The following is a 15,975-nucleotide window of genomic DNA, read 5'->3' as shown; positions in this document are numbered from 1 at the left end:
CAGCTCAAAGGCAAAGCAAACGTCTCAAGGGAAGAACCGACAAAATGTTTATTTTGAAAAATGAGCTAGAAATAAAGTAGCAAATGTACAGAAAGAGGCACTGGAGCTTTAGCCCTTAAATCCTGCAATAATTCCAGGATTTCTAGGTCTGACTTCCACCTCCCTTGCTTCCCCCAAACTGCCCACTCCTCGGAAAACCGAGGGACTGCCATCCTGCAAGTTCCTGTGAAAAAGCCTGGCCAAGGAGCCCTCTTGCTGCTGTCCTGAGCTGAGCCCAAGGGCTGGGGAGGCTCTGACCCCTGCCGCTGCTGACCCTTCACGCCAGGCTTAATGAGGCTGCTATTAGACTGGGCTTCCCCTCTGTGCTGCTCGCCGCACCTCCTTCATGTCATAGGCCCAGACTTGCTCCAGCCCCTGCCCAAGGGTGTTGGTAGGGGTCCAGGAGGGGAAGGGGAAGCGTCCAGCCACCACTCGCGCTTCATCAGGGAGTTCTGCAAGGAGCTTGGTGGCTAGAGGAGGTTTCTGGAGAGAGAAAGATAGCCAAGGGCCAAGTGGCCTTAGGGAACAGTCACATAGTGGCAGTGCCACCAAGGACCACAGGGCAGCTTCTGGGCACAGCTGGTGGGTCCCAAGCAGGCAGCATCAACCACAGATGCTTCTGAAATGTAGGGCTGGTACTAGCCCTGTGTATGGTTGGGACTAGGACCAAGTAACGAGCGATAGGATGAGAGGAAACAGCCTCAGGATGCACCAAGGGAGGCTTAGATTTGGTATTAGGAAAAAATTTCTTCACCGAAAGGGATATCAAGCACTGGAACAGGCTTCCCAGGGAGGTGGTGGAGTCACCATTCCTGGAGGTATTTAAAAGACGTGTAGATGTGGCATTTAAGGACACAGATTAGTGGTGGGCTTGGCAGTGCTGGGTTAACGGTTGGACTCAATGATTTTAAAGGTCTTTTCCAACCTAAACAATTCTATGATTCTATAAATTCGAGTGGTGCGGAGCACCAATCTGCTCACTCACAGCAATGCCTACTTTGCTTTATTTTTCAGTCTTTGCCGCTGTCCCAGATTATCTCTCTTTTCCAAGAAAACCCTCCTTCAAGCTCACTCTGAACAGGTGGGGTGCAAGGGACTGACTTACCACACTGGGGGCCAGGAACACGATCACATTGTAGCAATCAGAAAGATTCACCTTAAAAGAGAAGGAAAAGGGGAATGAAAGAAGCAACAGGAAGAGGTGGAATTTGGGGGGAACTGTTCCAAGTGGCAGAATGCCTTGAGGGTGATCTTCTGAACCTTGGAGAAAGCAAAAGATGCCCCATAACGTGTGGGATAGGGATGTGTTGGTGTGACTGGGAGCTGGGTGTGAAAACAGTGCTTCTTGCAAAAACAGCTGCCTCCAGCACCATCCCAGAACCACATTCCCTGCTGGGTTTTCTCCAATCAGGCTGCAAGTACCCAACGCCAGCCTTAGCAGCACAGCTCTGAAGGCCACCATGTGTCAGCAGCACCTAAACCCTCTTTTTGAATCTGCTCCAAGGAGTGCTGCTGCCTGCAAATCCAGCAGCCAGCCACAGGCTGCCCAGGCTGGTGTTCCCCTGGAAAGGAGGATGTTTTTTCCACCTCCTGGAAGCAGTGTGGGTTTGGGAAGGAGCAAGGACCCATCAGCAAAGCCTGTCTGAAGCTGCAGACCAAGCCCTGGCCCTGCTCCAGCTACAGCTAGTGCTGAGCACAGCGAGACCCTTGGGACACTGTTACCTTCCACAGATCTTCCTTCAGGAAGGAAACCTTCCCGTGGTACCCAGCCTTCCAGGCCCGGTAGTTGGAGAGACACAGCAGCCAGGGATTGAGCTCATAGCCAACGGCTGGTCTGAGACCTTGCTTATAAGCCTCTACCACCTGGGGGGGGGGGGAAGAGAGAGAGAGAGAGTTGCAACTAAAATGAACCTCTGTGTCGAGTTTGGGGGACAATTTGGGGGGCAAGGGGCTGTTGCCCAGCTCCACTTGCTCCCTGCCGCTGGCTCACAGGCAGGGTGACCTCAGACCTCAGCACCTTCCAGATGCAAAGGCTCTTTCATCCTAGAGCAGTCATTCCCACCCTGCTCGCTGTGTGCGATGCCATTGGAGACCGTCTAGGGCCAGCTAGGGCTGTCTAGGACTGCCTAGGGCCACCTAGGGTTGTCTAGGGCCAGCTAGGATCATCTATGGCCACCAAGGGCTGTCTAGGGCCAGCTAGGATGGTCCAGGACCATACCAGGAGGGCCATCAGAAACCACAGCCAGGAGCGGGGCAGCAGCTGCCTGGGGGGCTCCCACCCACCCCCTGGTGAGTCCAGCCCCCCCTCCCCGCCCTTCGCCCATCCCGGGGCAGCCCCCAGCACCCCCAGCACCCCCCTGCCCGCCCTTACAAGCCGTCCGTCTCCCGATCCCAGATCCACCGTCTTCCCCGAGCGGCCCCGCAGCAGGGCCAGGGCATTCGCCACTTGCTGGGGGCCAGAGGGCTGGTAGGGCACCTGGGGGGAGCGGGCCGGTCAGGGGGGCGGGGGGCGCCGGGCCGGGGAGGGGCGGGGGACAGCGGCGGTACCTGGAGCCGCAGGGGGACCCGGCGGAAGCCGGGCATCAGCAAGGCGGCCCAGGTGGCCCAGGCGGCCACTCCGCTAGCCACCGCCAGCTCCAGCAGCCCCCGCCCGCCCAGCGCATCCCCGTCGCGCAGCCGCCGCGCCGGCTCCCCCGGCTCCCCAGGCTCTCCCGGCTCCCCCGGCTCCATGGCTGCCGGAAGGGGCGGCCCCGCCTTCCGCCGCCGCCGGGTAGCTCCGGTGCTGCCGGGCCCAGGAGCTGCGGCTGCCCCGCCCGCGCCGCGGGCTGCGGGGCACTGGCACCGGCTCCGGCTCCGGCACCGGCACCGGCTGCTGCTGCGCGAGCACGGGCCGCTGCGCGCCGCTCTGCGCGGTTCTGTGCCGCTCCGTGTGCTTCTGCGTGGGTGCGCACGGTCCTGTGCCGCTCTGCACGGTTCTGTGTGGGTGCACATGGTCGTGCGTGGCTGTGTGCTGTCCTGTGCCACTGGGCACGGCTGTGTGTGGCTATGCATGGATGTACACGGTCCCGTGCAGTTGTGCACAGCTGTGCACACCTGAGCAGGGTCCTGTGCCATCATGCATGGCTGTGCAAGGTCCTGTGCTGTTGTGCATGGCTGTGCATGACTGTGCAAGGTCCTGTGCCATCGTGCATGGCTGTGTGTGGCCGTGCACGGTTGTGCACGGTCCTGCACCAATGTGCATGGCTGTGCATGGTCCTGTGCCATTGTGCGTGGTTGTGTATGGTCCCGTGAACCTGCATGCAGTTGTGCATTGCTGTGCACGGTCCCATGCAGTTATGCATGGTTGTGCGTGGTTGTATGGCTCTATGCAACTGTGCAGTTCTGTGCAGCTGTACACAGCTGTGAACGGTTGTGCATGATTGTGCACAGATGAGCATGGTTGTGTGCAGTTGTGCACAGCTGTGCAGGGCAGCGTGCAGTTCTGCATGGTTGTGTGTGGTCGTACAAAATTGTTTATGGTTATGCATAGCTATGCACAGTTGTGTGCAGTTGTGAACAGCTGTGCACACCTGTGCATGGTTCGGTGTGACAGTGCATGGTTGTGCATGGCTGTGCATGGCTGTGCATGGCCGTATGTTGCTGTCCGTGGTTGTGCACAGCCATGCAGTTTTGTGCAGCTGTGCACAGTTGTGTGTGGCTGTGCATGGTTGAGCACGGCTGTGTGCAGTTGTGCACAGCTGTGCACGGCAGTTAGGGCTGCGCAAGGCTGTGCAGAGTTGTTCACACGCATGTGTGGTTGTGCGTGGCTGTGCGCAGTTGTTGGCGGCTGTGCGTGCCCCAGGCAGTGGGTTTCCTGCTGCGAGGGAGCGGCAACTGTGGGAAAATTCCAGGCTGTGGGAAGCAGGGGGCCGGGGAGGGGGGGGGGCAGGCAGCCAGGGCAGCCCCTGCCCACCCGCAATTAATAAAAACCCCCACAAAACAAAACAAACCCGGGAACAAAACCAGCTCAATTAGGGGAGCGGGCACACAAAGGGCAGGCAGCTTCCCTGCCCGCCCTGGCACTTGCTGCCACATCATCATCTCGCCTGGGATTCCACAGCTGCAGCCTTCCTCCCCTGCTGCCCCCTTGGCCTTTGGGTCAGTATTTGCAGGCCTCCCCCTCCAGCACCGTATTGGGGTGTCCCCTGAGAGCTTGGGGGGTGGCCCTGGGGGTCCGTGCAATGGCCAGTGGTGCCCTGTGCCCTTGCCACAGGGTGACCAGCCTGGTGGCATGCGCTGGCATCCCAGGGGACGTGATCAACTGCCCACGCGTGATTGCGGACAGAGGAGATAAACCCTATGGGCAGCACCAGAATGGGAACGGCTTTGAGGCACAGGGGAGCAGGAGTCCCACCTCCCTGGCCCTGGGGATGGCACGGCCGGCAGCTGCTGGCACTGGCCTGCCTGGAGACCCTCTTTGCTGACGAGCCAAAGCAGGCAGCAACCACAGGAGTTGCTGCCAAAGGCCAGCACGTGTTCCTGCTCCAAGCTCACCCTTATTTGTGGGAATCAAACATTCTGCCCTTGGAATAAGGATGCACACACACCCACATGCATGCACACGCGTGCTCTACCCTCAAACCAAGGCGTGCAGCTTGGGGCGCTTAACGACAACCAGACCCCATTAACTCACGCCCTGGAGCAGCCAAGGGGCTCCACCGGGGAGGAAAAGCCACCCCTACACCCTTCGTACAGCCCAGAAATACTGTCCAGGGCTGTTCCCCTCCCCACCCTGCCGTAAAGGGTCCAGTGCGGCTGCAACCAAATCGGGGGCCACGGGGATTGCTCCGATTTTCTGGTGCTCACTGGCAGGTGGAGCCAGTTAAGGCTGAGAGGGAGCAGAAAATCAGGAGAAATAGGAGCTGGAGGAAGAGGGGGGCCAGGGGGCCGCTGCTGCAGAGCAGGAGGATGTTCCATGGGGATGAGCTGGTCCCTGGGGCAGCCCAAGGGCCCCCGTAATGCTTGCAGAGCAAATTAATTAACGAAGCAATTCCCAGGCAGGGCTGAGCCCTCCTTGCTGGGCCCCCAGGACTTGGCCAGGGCTAGCGAGGAGGGGGGTGACAGCATCCCCTTCTGCCCCAGCCCTGGGGTGTCAGGCAGCATCTCTGGGTGCCGGGCCGAGCAGGTGGCCATGCGAGGGGACCAGTTGGGATGCGCTGCCAGAGCCAAAGAGCTTGTAATCCGTCTCTTTCCAGGGCAGCTTCCCCCCGCCGGGACCGTGGCGGCTGCAAAGCAGCCCTGACCGCCAGGAATTTGTCGCTATGTGCTGGGAAAGCTCCTTCCCGCCAGCTGTCGGCAGCCTGGCCTGCCGGGCGCAGGCGCGTTTGACCAGGGAGAGCTGGGGTGAGGGGCTGCAGGGGCCCCGCTGCAGGCCAGGGTCCTGCTCCAGCACCGAGCATCCCTCCCCGGCACAGGGATGATGCTGGCTTGGCTTTGGCCTGGCTAAAGCAGGGGGCTGGAAGCAGACCCTCATGGCAGGCTTTGAGGCACAGCTCCCCAAGGGGTGGCAGGGTTGGGGGGTGTTGGTGTCCTTGGGGTCACCAGGCTCTTGCTTTTCCTCTTGCCGAGGGCTGTGGCATAGAGCTCACTGCGTCCTGCCCAGGGCTTGGGCTGTGCCCTCTGGTCCCTTCTCTGCTGCCCAATGCGGATGCCCAAACTGTCCCATCCTACCTGCTGCTGCTTGTCCCCTGGCCCCAGGGCATCATCCTGACACCATGGGACAAGCCTAAACGCCAAGGGCGCCATTCTGAGCTTATGGGATACCCCCTGGTCCCAGAGGCATCATCCTGACCCTATGGGGCATCTCCAAACCGCAGGGGCTTCATCCTGAGCTTATGTGGCATCCTCTAGTCCCAGGGACATCATCCTGACTCTACGGGGCATCTCCGAACCCCAGGGGCATCTTCCTGACACTACCGAGGACCCCTGGTCCCAGGGGCATCCCCCTGCCCCATACCACCTCCTGGGCTCTAGGGTCCTGCGGGCAGAGCAGGCGAGGCAGGTGGGGCAGGCAATGCAGGTAGGGCAGGCAGGGCAGGCAGGCTGCCCAGACATCGCCAGGGCAGACGCAAAGCTCGCAGGTCCCCGCTCGGGGCGGGGGGCTGCAAGGAGGGCTGAGCGGGGCCGGCAGCCTTTGTGCCTTGCTTTTGTGCCCCGCGATTCACACATTCGGGCTTTTATCCGGCGGCTGGGAAGGAGGAGGGCGAAGGGGGCAGGAGAGGGGGGAGAAGGGCTGGGGGGGAATGGCGGGAAATGGCGGGTCCCTTTGTGCGATGGAGACAGGGACCAGGGACACCCTGCCAGCACCGCTGCTCGCCGGTTTGCTCTCCCACTGTGGACACCCATCGGGAGCGTGACCAAAGGGCTCCACGGTCCTTGGAGGGTCCTTGGGCTGGGATGTGTGTCCTCCCCCAGCCAGATGCCTGGGGCCGTGATGGGACTGATCCCATGGGATGAGGAGCCCTGGGCACATTTCCACCGAGGGAGCTGTTTTTGGGGAGCTGCTCCCCATGGCATCCCCAACCCCACCCTCAAAGGGGGTGGGTGGATGAGTGGGGGGCTTTTGGAGCAGGTCTGGCTGGGCGGTCCCTCGGGATGCTGCAGGCAGCCATGCCAGGTGGGCATCGCGATGCCCGCAGAGGGACCTTTCTCGGGGCTCACAGGGTGCTGCTGCAGCCCCTCACCATCACCAGCCTTCTCTCCAAGCCTGGCTGGGCTCCAGCTGCCCCTCCAGAGACGCCCAGCTCCCATCGGGTCTGCCCAAAGCAGCCCTCGGCACACTGTGGTCCCCAGCCTGCTCCCCCTGCCCGCCACTGCACTGCCTCCCACATTTTCCATCCTGAGGAGGAAATATCAATTGGGATGAAGTTTGTCTCGTGTTTTTACTCTCCGTGGCTGTGCTCCATGCCAAGAGGCCAGGCAGGAATTTGGCTTGGCTGGGGTCGGACTCTGCTTTTGGGGAATTGCTCAGATGACCAGCCCCAGGGAGATGGGGACGATGGGGCCACAGGATGCTGCCCCATCCATGGCAGCTACAAGCAGTGAGGAAATGCTGTTGTCCCCATCCTACAGTCGGGAAACTGAGGCACCGGCTGCCTGGTCCCCCTGTGGGATGGTGCTGTAGGAAGCATTTGTGCCCTGGCCGGGGCCCAGCCACCACAGGAGCCAGCAGCCTCGGGAAGCGAGGGCGGCCGACCCAACCTGACACAGGGCAGAGGGCACCGAAAACAGCACAAAAACCTCTGTAGCAGAGAATGAGCAGAATAACCACCCTTTCCGCCACAGCAGAGTGAGTTGGTTTGGCCAAATAAACAGATTTCAAGAAAAACAAGATTCTGCTGCTGGACAGAAAGCTGCCGGATGCTTGGCGCATTAAATGCTGTAATTTAGCCAAGAGGAATGCGCTAGATTGCGGTGGGGCCAGAGCAGCCGTGGTTTACCCCCGGTGCATACAGAGGATGCCGTGGGCAGCACAATTCCCTTTGCACCTCATTTATTGCTTTTTCAGCCTCATTTTTCCTCCTCCACTGGGTTTCCCACTCCTTCCCCCTTCCCCCTGCCTTGCTTAGCTCCTGCCTGTTGCCAAATCCAGGGGGATGCTGGCATCCCGGAGAGCCTGGCGTGGAGCATCAGTCTCCCCCAGGGCCAGATCCTGCCCTTGGGCCCAGCCTGGCCCCAAAATGAGCACCAGCCCTTTGGCAGTAAAGCATAAAATAAGCATCAAACTCTTCTCAAGGGGAAGCATGTGTTGTGTATCAAACCCACCGGGAAGGCTCGCAGCTGTGAGCTCACAGGCAGGGTCTTACCACAACCAGATCATTTTATACACACACACACATACATACACACACACAGAGATATATTTCATTAAACTACAAAGCCAACAGCACTCTTTGGAAATGGTTTCTTGGCAAGGAAAAGCACATTATGGTCAGCAGGGTGCCAAATACCTGGCGGTTCAGCCTGGCTGGAGGTATTTGAAAAGGCGTTATTGTGAGAATACCGAAAAAATATTAAAGCACAAGCTGATGTGTACCGTGACCCCGGCTTGGGTGGTTTGGGGGCTCAGGGGGGGCTGGGAAGGCACTCAGGGGCTGAGCTTTTGCAGCACTGAGCCCCTGTGGGCACCACTGATGGGGAGGAAGGGTCCCTGGCTGGGGATCCCATGTCCCATGCCCAGCTGGGGGCCCCATGCCCCTCACCACCATCCGGGGATGCCTGTGCAGCCTGGAGGAGCTGGAGCCAGAGGCCGGAGCCCCCGTGGAGGGGGGCAGCGGTGGGGCAGCAGTGGGCAGGGCTGGGAAACCGGTGCCTCACAGCCCGGCACAATGAGGCCTTGTGGCCGGTGGCTCTGACGAGAATCGGTCCTGACAGCAGCTCCACCAGCGGGGTCACCCACCCGGCACGGGGCCACCACCCGGGGCCTCGTTCACTTGGTGATACCCAGGGAGAGGAACCCCAAGGTGACCCACCCCGAGGGACACCAGGGACGCAGCACCGAGAAATAGCAACGCATTTCTTTATATATATATAAAAATAAATTGCAGGGCTGTTCCCAGTCCCGCAGGAGGCAGGGTCAGTAGTTGGAGCTGGCACAGAGGGAGGCAGGGTTCAGGGTTTTGCACCATGGCACACACCGGCACCGGCACTTGCCTGCAGCACCTGCTGGTAAACATCCTGCTCAGCTTTTTAAAGAAAGGAGATGCCCACACACATGCTACAAATACAGCTCAGTTTATAAAAAAAGTCACAAATTTGGTATTGTTATAACTTTAGTGCACATACAATGCCCCCCACCCCCACGGTCAAAAATTCTCCCTGGCTGGCGCAGCGTGCCCCATCGCCAGCCACCCAGCACAGCCGGACATGGCAGCTGCCCCGAGGCCACAGCCTCAGGCTAGCGGTGGCGGGTGGCACAGCCCGACCTCTCCCTGCTCCAGTGGCATCTTCCTGCATCGGTGCTTTGGTCCTGCTCTGGCTGTACCAGGGACACCTCTGCTCCCTGCACCAGTCTTCCTCTCACCTTGCCATCCCCTCGCTCCCTTCGGCCTCACTCCTCTTCCTTGGCATCCGCCCTGTGGCTCCTGCCTGTGCCCCGCGTTGCAGGCAGGGCCAGCGCAAGGCTCGCTGCTGCCCCACACCCCCTTACACCCCTGACTTTGCAAATCCACCTCCTGGCCCTTCCACACCCCACCATGCCCACTGTGCCCCTGGCCCTGCCACTACAGCCACCTACTGCCACGGCCACCTGCTGCCGAGCCCTCTCGGTGGGTGGGGGTGGCTGCCCCCATCATGCTGGTCCCACCGTACCCCACAGCATCCCCTGAGCATGCACACCCCGAGCGTGCAGCACCCCGGTCCCCTGGGAGCCCCCAACCCACTGCCCCATGCCACTGCACCCCTCACCTGGGCATGTCCCTGGGGGCCATGGGCAAGTGCGCCCTGGGAAAATCCCTTCCCTTCTGGCAGGATTTTCCTGGGACCCCACCAGCCCGGTGGCGGGTGCTGCCGGAGCCTGGCTACACAGCGAGGATCGCAGTGCCACACTCTCTCTGGGCACCATCCCTGCCAGCACGCCGCCCCTGCGTCCCCCCAGGGATGCTCTCACTGCCCGCGGGACCCCAGCCCCCCAGCACCCGTGGGGCTGGGCTGCCCTCCCCAAGCCACTCAGTCCACAGGGAACTCACAGGGGTTCTGGCGTGTGCGCTGAGCCCCCTCATAGATGCGCTGGAAGTCCCTATAGCGGGGCGCACAGCTCAGCCAGGCTTCGCCGAAATGCAGCCACCCCGTGAAGAGGAAGGTGCCAGGGCCGGGCTTGACCCCGCAGCGCAGTGGGGTGCGGATGCTGCCCGCCGGCCGTCCTGGCCTCCCCCCTGCCTGGAAGAGGGGGAACTTTTGGCGGTGGATGCGGGAGGCGCTCACCCCAATGATGGATTCCTGCAGCTCCACATCGTTGGAGACGCTCCAGATGCTGCCACGGATTACTGTGGGAGGAAGGCAGGGAGAGGTGTCAGTCTGTCCCTGTCCCCATCCCCATCCTTCTTCCCATCCCTGTTCCCATCCCCACCCCCATGATCTCCACTCCCATCCTCATCCCCAAACCTGTTCCTGTTCCCATCCCCATTCCTGTTCCCATCCCCATCCCCGTTCCCATCCTGCAGCAGCCTCTGTGTGACACTGGTGGTCTCACCCCAAGACTAGGAAGGGGAGGCCAGGACTGCCTGCGGGGCTGTTGCCCCCCCCCCTTTGAGTTTCCTTCCCTCCCCTGGTAGTTCCAGGAACTCCCCCAGCACCCGGAGGGACTGCACTCACCAAAGTCACTAGTGCAAATGGCCATCAAGATCTCGGTGTCATTGCACGGCCGGCACGCTCCTGTAATGGCCAAGCACACCCGTCACCATGGTGGCTCCCGGTGCCTGGCCTTGGTGGGGGACCCCCCGGGTCCAGCCCCTCCATCCCCTCACCTCCATGCACACTGGGGACAGCCTGGCAAGGTAGGTGGTGGCAGCCCCGGGGAAACTGAGGCAAGCTGACCTGGGACGCTCGGCACTCACCTTCTCCGGTGAGGCTGGCAGCAGGCAGTGCCGGGCGGGCCAGCCAGTCCCCCCGTAGCTCGTAGCGGAAGGCGGCAATGCGGCGGCTGATGTCGAGGTGCGGGGTGGCCTGCAGGAAGAGAGCCACCTTCTCCTGGGGCAGCCAGCTGAAGCAGCGGACGCGGGGCCGGGGGGCCTCTGGCAGCAGCAGCTCCAGCACCCCCTCCCTCTCCAGGTAGAGCTGAGCCCCTCGGAAGGTGCCGGCAGGTTTGACGCAGGCGGTGACATGCTGGGGGCTCCTGCCCTTGATGGCGGCGGTGGTGGGGGGCAGGCGAGGGGCCAGGCGGAGGCGAAGGGCCCCTGTGGGGTACAGCCATTCCAGCGAGCCCTCGGCGCAGTGCAGGGAGAGCTGCTCCACGCTGCCAGCCTCCTGCGACAGCCCGCTGCGAGGCACAGCAGCGCCCATCAGCCGGGACCCCCGGGTGACGGGGACCCCCCCAGCCCATGTTCCCCCCAGCACAGCAGCCACCCGGCACTCCCGAGCAGCACCTCCACGGAGCCATGCAGGATGAACACGGGGAGGAATAGCACCAAACCCTCGACGCCTCGGACTTGGGGTGCAAGTGCATCGTTCAGGGGGTGCTCCTGTTTCCCAGCACTTTCCCAGATGGGCTGGTGGGGGAGGGCACAGCAGCACAGCCCCCCTCACACCCAGGGTGGGCTCCCACGGCACCCCAACCAGGGTGCCCATGGCCTTGAGGTCACCTGTTCCCTTGCACGCTCCCACTTCGGGGGATCCCCAGTTGGTGCTGGGGGGGGGACGACACCCCGACACACACACACACTCGTGGAACTCGGGCTTGCGTGTAAACGGTGCCCGGAGCCGCGTCCTGCCCGCTGCGTTTGCGGGGCGGTGGGGGGGGGGGGGTGGCGGACGGACGACACGCGGGAAAGCCAGGCGGGGGCAGCGGGGGCAGCCGGGGGGGTGCTTTGTCCCGGCCACGCTGCCCGTGGCTGCCTGGCCCCGTGGCCCCCCGGGCCCCCCGCGTGGGCCGTGCCGCAGCCCCTCCTGCCGGGCCCCGGCTCTTTGTTCCGGAGCTCGGCGCTTTCCCCGCCGCGGCCAGCGGCGCTCCGGGCCCTGCCGAGGGGCCCCACCGCCCGCAGAGCTGCCTTTCGGGGGGGGGGGGGGGAGGGGGGGCCTCAGGGAAGGGGCGCGCAAGCGGGGACCTCAGGGATCAGCATCCCTCGGGGGGTTGGGCAGCCGCCCCCAGCACTGGGGAAACTGAGGCAGGCGGACATCTCAGCATCCCACCCATGACCCTGCCCCACGGATGCAGGAGGCGGCCGCCTGCCCGGAGCGGGGGAGGGGGGGGGGGAGGGGAGGGGGGGCAGCGGGCAGCCCCCCCAGCCGTGCGCGGGCGGCGGGAGCTCCCCGGGGAAGTGCGACGCGGGGGATGCTGAGCCGGGGACCCGCGTGTGCCCCGCCCGCGGTGCCGGTGCCTACCTGCCCCTCCAGCTGCACTGATCGGCCGAGCCCCCCCCGAGCGCGGCGCCCAGCCCGGCCAGGCACAGCGCCCGCAGCGCCCACATGGCCGCGCCCGCGGCGGCCCCGGGGCGGCCCGGCCCGGCCCTGCCCGCAGCGCTGCCCGCACCGGGGCCGGCCGCAGGGAGCGGGGCCGCCACCCCGCGCCGCGCCCCGAACTTTCCGCCAATGGCGGCGCCGGGGCGGAGCCGGACCCCCCACCCCCCCCCTCACCCCCCACCCCCCCGCCGGGGACACCGGCAGCGCGCGCTCCGGGCATCCCCGGCTCGCTCCCCCCGCTCCCCTCCCCGCGGCTCCCGGTGGCCGTTCTGCCCCCCCGCCCCACCAGGGCTCCCCGGGATGGGGCGACACGGGCCGGGCGCTGGCAGCGGCGGGGGAACCTGGGCTGACCCGGCTGGGTGCACCCGCAGCGGTGCAGGGCCCTGCGCAGCCCGGCGGCGGGTACCCCGGGGTATGTGCACCCCGGCCTATGTGCGCCCCGAGCTGTGCACACCCCGACTTGTGTGCACCCCAGGGTACGCACACCCCAAGTAACGCACACCACAAGCTATGTACACCCGGCACCATACACACCAAGGACCGCAGGCACCCCAAGCCATGCACACCTCGAGTTATGCACACTCCAAGCCATGCACACCCCAAGTTGTGCACACCCCAGGTTGTGCACACCCCAAGCCATGCATACCCCAAGTTACACACACCTTAGGCTACCGGCATCCCAGGCTACAGGCACCCCAAGTGACGCACCCCCCAGTCCATGCACACCATAAGCTATGCACATCCCAGGCCATGCACACCCCAGACTACAGCCCCTCACCGGTTTAAGCACCCCTCCAGAACTGTGTACCCCAAAAGTTACACAACCCCCATATAAACCACAGCCCCCCAGCAGCCCCCCGGCTCCTCACAGGGGCACTGCGGAGCCAGGGGAAGCAGAAAGCAGGCCTGGCGTGGGGGTCACGCACACCCGAACCCTCATTCTCCCCCCCCTCCACTGCCTCTCTGGATTTTATGTCGTGTGTCCCCCCCCTTCAGCCACTATTGTGCCAGCACCACAAACCCCACAATTAATTAAGTTTCCATCCAGTGACAGCCCGCCAAAATGTTTGAAATAAACACGGAACAATTGGGATGGGATGATACAGGCCAGGAACAAAGTCCCCGGAGAGAGGGTGGAGCAGAATGGAAATGAGGGATTGTAAATTTGGATGGTGGAAAGAAAAAGGGGAAAGGGGAAGGGGAGGGGGCCGGGGCGGGGGGGAGGGGGGGACAGGCAGAGGAGAGGGGGATTCGCAGCCCTCCAGCCATGAAATGATGCTGAAAGAAGTCAAGATGCTGGAATCCGTGGAAAATGAGGGGCCGGAGGGGCTGCGGGTTAAGGGGGAGCAGGTCAGGATGGAGGTGTCAGGGTGGGGGTGCAGGGGTGGGGGGCTTTGTGCCCACTGGCTGAGGCTGGTTTGCAGGAGGGTGGCTGGGGCTCGAGGCCCTGGCCATGTGCATGAAGCCAGTCACAGTGACCCCCTGTGTGGGGGTACACGGTCCTGGGGCCAGACCTTGTGCCACCATGGGGAAGCGGGGCAGGCTGAGCTCTGAGCTTGGTATGGGACCCCCCAGGGAGCCCACAAACAGCCGACGCCACGTCCCCAGAGGCAAGGTTGCATCAGAGGTGGGGTGGCACCAGAGGTGGGTGGCACCGATGCCACCAGCTACTGGTGTTCCCAGGCAAAGACATCACCCCACGAAGACCAATCCCCTGCCCCATGGGTGCTCAGCACCTTGGCCTTGGGACACCCCAGGGTGTGGGGAGGTGGGATGTGGCTGGTCACAGGCCAGAGTCCAGTGTCACCATCCCCACAGGCAGTGAGGCTGCCTTGCCACCACCCCACCACCCTGGCGTCAGTCTGCACCCCGTCCTCCGCCACAGCCTGGGTGGGCAGCACCCCGAAACACCTTCACCGGGTGTTATGGAAGAAACCTGGCACCGGCCAGCCGAAGGGCTGGCCATGGCCCCCATCCACTGGGCCAGGGGCACCCCTGCCCTGGGACACGGCCGTCAGGAGCCCTGAGGAGCAGCCACCGCAGCTGGGGCTGCCCTGGGACCGGACTAAGCCCCCTAGCACCCCCCAGTTCGCTCCTCCAGCCGGTGGCTCAGAGCATCTCCGGGCTTCACCGGAGCCATGCCGGGGCCGCGGGCTGCCCGCCGTGCCCTGCAGCTCGGGGCTGCGTCCCCTGGACGTGACCGCCCTCGTCCCGGCTGCCACAGTGAGGATGCCCCGCTGGGGCTGGGGGGACCGGCAGCCCCCCGGGAGCTGCCCGAGTCGGGGAGCAGGGGAAGCCGCGGGCCCCGGGCTGCTCCGGGCTCTCGGCTCGGGCCCGGTGCCCCCCCGGGCCGGGATGCTCGGGCTCGCAGTGCCCTCTGGTGACCACGGGCACGGCGGCTGCTCCGCCCGCCGCCCCGCGGGTGGGAACCGGCCCCCCGCTCGCCTGGGGGATCCCGGAGGAGTGGGGGGGCCAAGTCCCGCAGCGGAGCAGAGCATCGACTCACCGAACGGCACCTTCAAAGACCACCCGGTCCCAGCCCTGCCCCGGCCAGGGACATCTCCCGCCCCAGGCCGGGCTGCCGCAGCCCCGGGCACCCCCTGCACCCCGGCTCCACCGCAGAACGGTGCTGCCCCAGCCCCCGCCCGGAGCAGCGCTGCCGCCCCCTCCCCGCCCCTGCCGGCCGCCCCCCCCGCCGCTGGGGCAGGTGGCCTTCGCACCGACGGGCTGCAAGGGGGGGCTGCAGGCGGAGCGCCCCCAGCTCCCTCAACCCCGCTCGGTAGGAGGAGCCCTGGCAGCCCCCCGGCGCGGCCGTGGTCCCCTCCGGAGCCGCTCTGACGGGCCGGGGCTGCCCCGGGGGCTGCCCCCGCTGCCTGTCACAGCCGGGGGCCCGGGGCCACCCACGGGGCACCTCGGGGCTCCACGGCGGGGGGCCCCGGCTGCCCCCTTTGGGCTTTTTGCTGCCCCTCTCTCCCTGCCGCGTCCTCCCAGGTTCCCCGGGCAGGGCCCCCCCAGCCCCCGGCAGGTCCCCGGGGCAGCAAAGGGTCCCCGCGGGGTGGCTCTGGGCACCCTCCACCCTGCGATGTGGGGGGGCCAAGGGCAGGGATGCTGCAGGCTGGGCCCCGTGCCTGGGGGCAGAAACCCTCCTGGGGAGGCCAAAGGGGAGCTTGGACCTCGTAGGGCTGCTGGGGTACCAGGGGTCCCCAGTCTCTTCCCACAGCTGCCTGCAGAGCTCCCCCCCCAGCCCAGACCCCAAAGGAGCCTCACCTCACCCCCCGGTCAGCTGCGGGGCTGTGTGTGCTGGGACAGCCACAGCCCTTTCCTGCAGGACCCAGGTGCCCAAGGGGCTCCATCCCCTCCCAGTGCCCCCAAGCCCCCAGACCCCCAGGCCGGTGCCCCTGAGGGCAGGCACGAGCCCTTGGAGAGGCCGGGGGAGCTCAGGGAGGCTCAGGGCAGGGGGGATGGCACGCCACAGGACAAGGGTCCCCACAGCAAGGCAGGATTTCCCAGGGCAAGGAGGGGTCCGCTTGTCAAGATGGGAGTCCCCATGGCAAGGTCAGGATCCCTATGGCAAGGTGGAGGTCCCCGTGGCAAAGTGGAGGTCCCCATGGCAAGGTGGGGATCCCCATGGCATGGTCAGGATCCCCATAGCATGGTGGGGGTCCACACTCATGGGAAGAGGTCCCCATGGCAGGATAAGCCTCCCAGCAGCTGGATGGGGGTCCCCACAGTGAGATGAGGGTCCCCACAGCAAGCTAATGGTCCCCACAGCAGTGTGATCAT

The 15,975-nt window shown here is 64.3% G+C and overlaps 2 protein-coding genes across 2 annotated transcripts; both read right to left on the bottom strand.

Annotated features, from left to right (window-relative positions):
• Positions 1-24: 24 nt before the first annotated feature.
• Positions 25-2,784, bottom strand: ANTKMT (adenine nucleotide translocase lysine methyltransferase). The gene is made up of 4 exons (XM_055806525.1): positions 2,587-2,784; positions 1,762-1,902; positions 1,145-1,195; positions 25-522 (listed from the first exon to the last, which is right to left on the bottom strand). The coding sequence occupies exons 1-4, from the start codon at positions 2,767-2,769 to the stop codon at positions 343-345; spliced, it is 555 nt and encodes a 184-aa protein (XP_055662500.1). The 5' UTR covers positions 2,770-2,784; the 3' UTR covers positions 25-342.
• A 5,986-nt stretch (positions 2,785-8,770) lies between these two features.
• METRN (meteorin, glial cell differentiation regulator) lies at positions 8,771-12,369 on the bottom strand. The gene is made up of 4 exons (XM_055806521.1): positions 12,115-12,369; positions 10,632-11,053; positions 10,390-10,449; positions 8,771-10,061 (listed from the first exon to the last, which is right to left on the bottom strand). The coding sequence occupies exons 1-4, from the start codon at positions 12,198-12,200 to the stop codon at positions 9,745-9,747; spliced, it is 885 nt and encodes a 294-aa protein (XP_055662496.1). The 5' UTR covers positions 12,201-12,369; the 3' UTR covers positions 8,771-9,744.
• Positions 12,370-15,975: the final 3,606 nt, after the last annotated feature.

This window comes from Falco peregrinus, chromosome 5 (assembly GCF_023634155.1).
Source record: "Falco peregrinus isolate bFalPer1 chromosome 5, bFalPer1.pri, whole genome shotgun sequence".
NCBI classification, from domain to species: Eukaryota; Metazoa; Chordata; class Aves; order Falconiformes; family Falconidae; genus Falco; species Falco peregrinus.
Note: the sequence above shows the minus strand (reverse complement) of the source record. Positions and strands in the feature narration are given on the sequence as shown.